This window comes from Silene latifolia, chromosome 10 (genome assembly GCF_048544455.1).
Source record: "Silene latifolia isolate original U9 population chromosome 10, ASM4854445v1, whole genome shotgun sequence".
Lineage (NCBI taxonomy): Eukaryota > Viridiplantae > Streptophyta > Magnoliopsida > Caryophyllales > Caryophyllaceae > Silene > Silene latifolia.
Genome location: NC_133535.1, coordinates 125,033,580 through 125,039,579, shown reverse-complemented (window position 1 = coordinate 125,039,579; position 6,000 = coordinate 125,033,580). Strand labels below are relative to the sequence as shown.

The window sequence follows — 6,000 nt, the reverse complement described above, 5'->3', positions numbered from 1 at the left end:
ACCACTTATAAAAGGAATTGGATATTTCATTATTTTCTATCTCCTATACCAGAATCGTGTTAAATCCTTCATATATTACTTACTCCCTTTGTCTTTGTCATTTATTATTACCTATTACATATTAGAGTTTCTAATTCATTTATAATTTACTTTCATATATTTAAAAGTTTTTTTATATGTAATTCGATCATGGACTATCATTATGGTTCACTTGTCATCCACAAATAAAAGAGGGAGTACAAAACCTATCCACATTGCGTAAAAACTAAAACACAAATTCTTGTTTCAGATGGACAATTTTTAATGTTTCCAAAAAGACATTATTTTGATATTATTTTACGGCTTATGTAACTTGTTTTTCAAGAGTAGTTACATTTGACATATAGGGGTCGTTTGGTTGCATTCAGGAAGTTGCATTGCCTAGGAAGTGATAAATCACATGATTTTAGAATTCATGTGAATTAGGAAATTTTGTTTGGTTGCATAAAGGAAATACAATTCATGTAGGCATTGTAACTTACCTAGGGGGACCTAGGTAAGCAACTTCCTCCATTATGGAGGAATTAGAGTTCCAAGGTAATTCCATTTCATGTGAATTGGGGTAACCAAACAAGTTACCCATTTTACAATTCACATGAATAATGAATTCTTGTGTTTTTTTTTTTTTTTGAGGTGAAAGCCCGAAGGCCTTACTGTATTAATCTGGAATAAAAAATAACAGCATTGTTCGCAATCGGAGGTAGGGTATCCGACCAAACTACTCTACCAACAGTTCTAGGAAATAAATGAGCTAAAGAATGAGCAATCATGTTGTTGACTCGACACGTATGCGACCACAAAACAGACTCGAAAGAATTACATAAATTGGAAATATCCTCTAGCAATAACGAAAACATGCTCTTGCCCTTTGCTTTCCTCTTCAGCGCGTCAATCACCGTCAGACAATCACTTTCCACGACGATCTTTGTGTGCCCTCTTCTCGCAGCTTCGTTTAAACCTTCGAAAACCGCACTTGCTTCCGCTATATGAGCCTCCCACGTAACATCCTGCACCACCGAAAGGCCCCAAAGCACCTTACCCCTATCATTTCGACTAACCACCCCCACACTCACCCCTTCACCCTCCTTTACTCCCGCATCAACATTGATTTTCACAAAGCCCACCGGGGGAGCCACCCAACCTCTCTTCCCAGCCTCCCTTCCACCTTGAACACCCTCCCCACCACGGCCCAACCATAAAAAACCGCCCCCTTCTATCTCCTCAACCACATCCAAGACCCTCTTAATAATCGAAGCCGGGTTCACCTCTCTAGCATCAAACACCACTTTGTTACAGTGCTCCCACAAAGCCCAACAACCCACCATGAAAAGGACCTGCTCCCGGTGCCCAAACTCCCTCCACCTCGCCTCCACCCAATCCCGTATACCCATCCCCTCCCTCTCGCCATCACCCAAATCGAGGCCCTCCCAAACCTGTGTAGCTATAGCACAATCCCGAAACAAATGACAACTCGACTCATTAAAAGAATTACATAAAGAACAAAAAGCAGACTCACCTCAAACTCGGTTAGCTATGTTTGCTCTTATTGCCAAAGCTTTGCTGCACAGTTGCCAGAAGAAAAGCTTCACTCGGGGCCAAACCGAGACTTTCCAGAGCCTATTCCATAACCATTTCTCCCGCTCCCAATTCGACACCCCTCCTAACTCAAGATCCATACCCTCGTCTGCCAAACGTCAATATGCCGATCTAACAGTGGAAATCCCGTCTTTCTCCGCCACCCAATACCACTCATCCACCGGTCTATTAGAGCTCAAACGTATATTTCTAATTCGCTCTCGCTCAAATGGTAGGAACACTGTGTCAATCAAAGCGTCATTCCAGCCATTACCATTCGTCTCCATGAGTTCCGCCACAGTCATACCCTCTCGGCCAGGCATACGTGGTGAAAGGATGCACCTCGTCTGTGTCCCTGGCAGCCACGCTTCCCCCCATACCGTGGTCGACAAACCATCCCCGATACGACGCCGCCATCCCCCTCGTAACATATCACGCGCCTCCAGAATTCCCCTCCACGTGTAGCTCGGATTAGAGCCCAAACTGGCCGACATAATGCTGCCCGTAGGGTAATATTTGGCCCTCATTAACCTCGCCCATAACCCATCAGTGTCCGTCATTAACTGCCAAACCTGCTTACCCAGCAGAGCCATGTTAAAGAAGTGGAAATCGCGAAAACCCATACCACCTAGACTCTTCGATTGACATAATTTCCTCCACGCAACCCAGCTAATTCCCCTCTTCCCGTCCTCGAAGCCCCACCAAAACCGGGATATCAAGACTCGAAGCTCATCACAAAAGCTAGCAGGAATTTTGAAAATGCTCATAACATAGGTAGGGAGTGAATTGGCCACAGCCTTTATAAGAATCTCCTTACCAGCCCTAGACGAGATTTTCCCGCGCCACCCAGACAGTCTTTTGCTAAGCTTGTCTCGCAAAATATCCGTGAGAACTTTTTTGGACCTCCCCACCACAGTCGGTAATCCCAAATACCTGTCATGCTCCGCCACTTCCGTTATTCCCAACCTTGAAGCCAAGTTGTTCCTCTTCTGTAGCGGAATCCCCTTACTAAATGAGACCGTAGTCTTGTCTAAGCTCACTAGCTGCCCCGAGGCATTTTCATAGCTTCGAAGAATGTTCTTTACCACCTCGGCCTCCTGCTCATTCGCTCTCATAAAAAATATACTGTCATCCGCAAAGAGAAGGTGTGAAATAGAAGGTGCACAGCTCGACACACGCACGCCATGTAAGCTGTTTATCTCGACAGCTCGTCGCATAAGGCTCGACAAGACTTCAGCACAAAGAATAAACAAATAGAGAGAGAGAGAGCGGATCACCTTGTCTTAACCCCCGCGAAGGAACAAAAGTCTCTGATAGGTGCCCATTACTAAGTACAGAAAAGGAGACAGTCGAGACACAGTCCATTACCCGTGCCACCCATGCTCGGTCAAAGCCCATAGTTCTCAAAACCCGTTCCAGGAAACATCATTCAACCCGGTCATAAGCCTTTGCCATGTCAAGTTAAATGGCCATATAACCACCTGTACTTTTCGAATTTTTCATATAATGGAAAATTTCGAAAGCAATAAGAACATTGTCTGATATGGCTCTACCTGGCGTGAAAGCAGTCTGATTTTCCGATACAATATCATTAAGGAAAGCTTCCAGGCGATTTGCAAGCACTTTCGAGACTAGCTTATACGCTACATTACACAAGCTGATTGGCCTAAAGTCTCGAATTTTGTCCGGGGCCTTCTTCTTAGGTATTAAAACAATATTTGTTTTGTTAAGCTATCTCGCTGAAGTTTTGCCACGTAAAATAGCAAGAACTGTGCTGACAACCTCCGACCCAATCGAACCCCAGTAAGTTTGATAAAATAGGCCATTCATACCGTCAAGTCCTGGGGCTTTTAGCGGGTGCATTTGATGTAGAGCGTCGATCACTTCTTCCTCATTATAAGCACGTCGCAATGTAGCATTCATATCGTCTGTTACCCTATTTGCAACTCCCTGAATCGTCTCACTTGGGATAACGGGATTAGATGATGAAAAAAGCTCCTGGAAGTACGAGTTGGCCACATTAGCCACAGCTGCATCCCCACATCTCGTGACACCCTCATCGTCAACAAGCTTGGCAATAAAAATTTTCCCCTTCCGCTCTCCTGCCCTAGAATGAAAAAATTTTGTGTTCTTATCGTCATCTTTTAACCACAAAGCCCTCGATCGCTGTCGCCAGTATTGTTCCTCTTGACGTCTTAAACCCGCCAGTTCAGCTATGAGTTTGCACCGTTTGAGCACATTCGCCTCCGTTCTCTCGCTACCATTCCAACGGCCCAATTGTTGTTGTTTTAAACCAATGCTCCTGTTAAGTTGTTTGATATTGGTACCCTTCCACTTACGCAGCTCCACCGCACATTCCTCCAAAACCTGAACTAGATCCCCCCTTCCCCGCTACACCCCATACTCCACCGCCTCAGCACACCCCTCCTCCCCTACCCACATCTGCTCAAATTTGAAGCCCCTCTGCCGGTAAGTCTCACGCCTCCTATGGTCGAGCACTAATTTGATTGGTGCATGATCCAACCATTCTCTCTCCAGATATATCAATCGAGCATAGGGTAACATGTCCGTCCATGATGACGAACTCATCGCTCTATCCAACATACATTGACGATTAGCCTCCCTACTTTGCCCATTATCCCAAGAAAATTGGTACCCTTCCCGAGAGATATCTTTAAGACCACACTCATCGACAGCTGCCCGAAAATTATTCATTTGCCATTGTGGACGACTTCCACCCTTCATCTCTGTTGAGAAAAGAATTTCATTATAGTCCCCAATACAAACCCAAGGCAAAAGAGATTGCCTACTTAAGAGCCGAAGTAATTCCCAAGAAAGGTGACGATCCAACGCAACCGGCCATCCGTAGAAACCTGTAAGCCTCCACTCTCCTTCATCCCCTTTGATATTAATGTCAATATGATGAACCGAAGACGAGACAAAAGCACAATCCAGCTCCTTTCTCCATAACATAGCAAGTCCACCCGATCTCCCCATACTATCCACTTCAATACCAAAATAACCCTTCATCCGCTCCCTCACTCCCCGTAACTCACGACCACTCAATTTTGTTTCGCATAAGAACAGAATGGCCGGGGCTTCCCTTCGTACCAGAGCACGAAGTGCAGAGACTGTGTCGGGGTTGCCCAAGCCCCGACAGTTGATGCTTAAAACATTCATTGGGCCCAGCGGGGCTGACCACCGTCAACCTCCGCCTCAGGTATTAAGACGCCCCCGTCTGAAATTGTTTTAGCTCTCTTTATCCCCATCTCCTCGATCGCATCCTCCCTTCGTCTCTTAACTAACTCCACTCCTAAACTCCCCCCCCCCCCCCCACTTCCGCCAGCGCCCTCTCCCTTCTCCCCTGACCTAGGCAGCCGTGTCCAGCTCCTATGCCCCACTCCAGTCTCCCTTCCCCATATCTCCTCACCCCTGTCCACTGATGACTCCACTCCAGCCTTCATCACCCCTCGTATCTCCCCATTATTTCCCTGGTCACTACCCACCACCCTATCCGTCTCCTTTCCTCCTTCAACCACAACACCCCCATCACCCATGCCTTCATTCCCAGCTTCCATCGCCCCCTTCCTCTTCTCCCTCTCCACACTCTCACCTCCCTGCTGCCCGTCCACATCCTCAATTATCATCATCTCCGCCCTACTTGTTGCATCCCTTGCTTCTTAGAACGAAGCCCTAACGCAATATTTTTTAACTTTTCGATCATATTAGACACCATCTCCTCGGAATCCTTGACACTCAGCTCATCAAATTTGGCTCGAAGATCCCTAGCAGCCTTCCCCGAGCTTTCCTTTTCCGTCTTCATAACCTTCCATGGCGAGGCACGAAGCCAGTCCCCAAATTTCTGTTAGTTATTTAGACCAAATTAATACTCATCTTATGATATTAAAATTACAAATTAATTTAAAGTGGTCTAAATCTACATGCATGCAAATAAAAAGTATAAAAGATGGTTTTAAACCATCTTAAGACAAAAATTCCTTACATTGCTATAAGGCAAATATGGGCACTACAAAGGTCTCCTACCTTTATAGTTCATGAGCTATTCAACTATGGATGATCCTCCAAGAACATCAATTACCAATATAGGTAATCTCCTTTGGTGTCACCCAAGATTAACCCAAAATACTACTAAAATTAATAACTAGTTAATAGTAGTAGTAACCTTGTAATTGTATATTTGATGTACTAATTAATATTATTACTTTGATAATATTATTAGTTAGTTTTTATATGTGTTTTAAGATGAAAATGATGAACAAAAAAAGAAGAAAAGTTGGTCTTCAAATGGGATGATGAAACCGGTTTTGGCAACTAACAAAGACCAAGTTTTTCTTCTAATTTTTTCAACTAATGAATGAAGTGAAT

The 6,000-nt window shown here is 44.7% G+C and overlaps 2 protein-coding genes across 2 annotated transcripts; both read right to left on the bottom strand.

Annotated features, from left to right (window-relative positions):
* Nucleotides 1-689: 689 nt before the first annotated feature.
* Nucleotides 690-1,430, bottom strand: LOC141608159 (uncharacterized). The gene has a single exon (XM_074427521.1). It carries the CDS (start codon nt 1,428-1,430, stop codon nt 690-692), a length of 741 nt encoding a protein of 246 aa, XP_074283622.1.
* Nucleotides 1,431-3,345: 1,915 nt separating this feature from the next.
* LOC141608158 (uncharacterized) lies at nt 3,346-4,794 on the bottom strand. The gene is made up of 2 exons (XM_074427520.1): nt 4,019-4,794; nt 3,346-3,916 (listed from the first exon to the last, which is right to left on the bottom strand). The coding sequence occupies exons 1-2, from the start codon at nt 4,792-4,794 to the stop codon at nt 3,346-3,348; spliced, it is 1,347 nt and encodes a 448-aa protein (XP_074283621.1).
* Between the last annotated feature and the right edge of the window lie 1,206 nt (nt 4,795-6,000).

Bases quoted from the DNA above. Each gene is read 5' to 3' on its own strand.
- LOC141608158 (XM_074427520.1), bottom strand. From the start codon at position 4,794: ATGAATGTTTTAAGCATCAACTGTCGGGGCTTGGGCAACCCCGACACA. The intron at 3,917-4,018 runs GTATGGGGTGTA...ACAACTTAACAG, and splicing joins GGGTGTGCTGAGGCGGTGGA to GAGCATTGGTTTAAAACAAC.
- LOC141608159 (XM_074427521.1), bottom strand. From the start codon at position 1,430: ATGGGTATACGGGATTGGGTGGAGGCGAGGTGGAGGGAGTTTGGGCAC.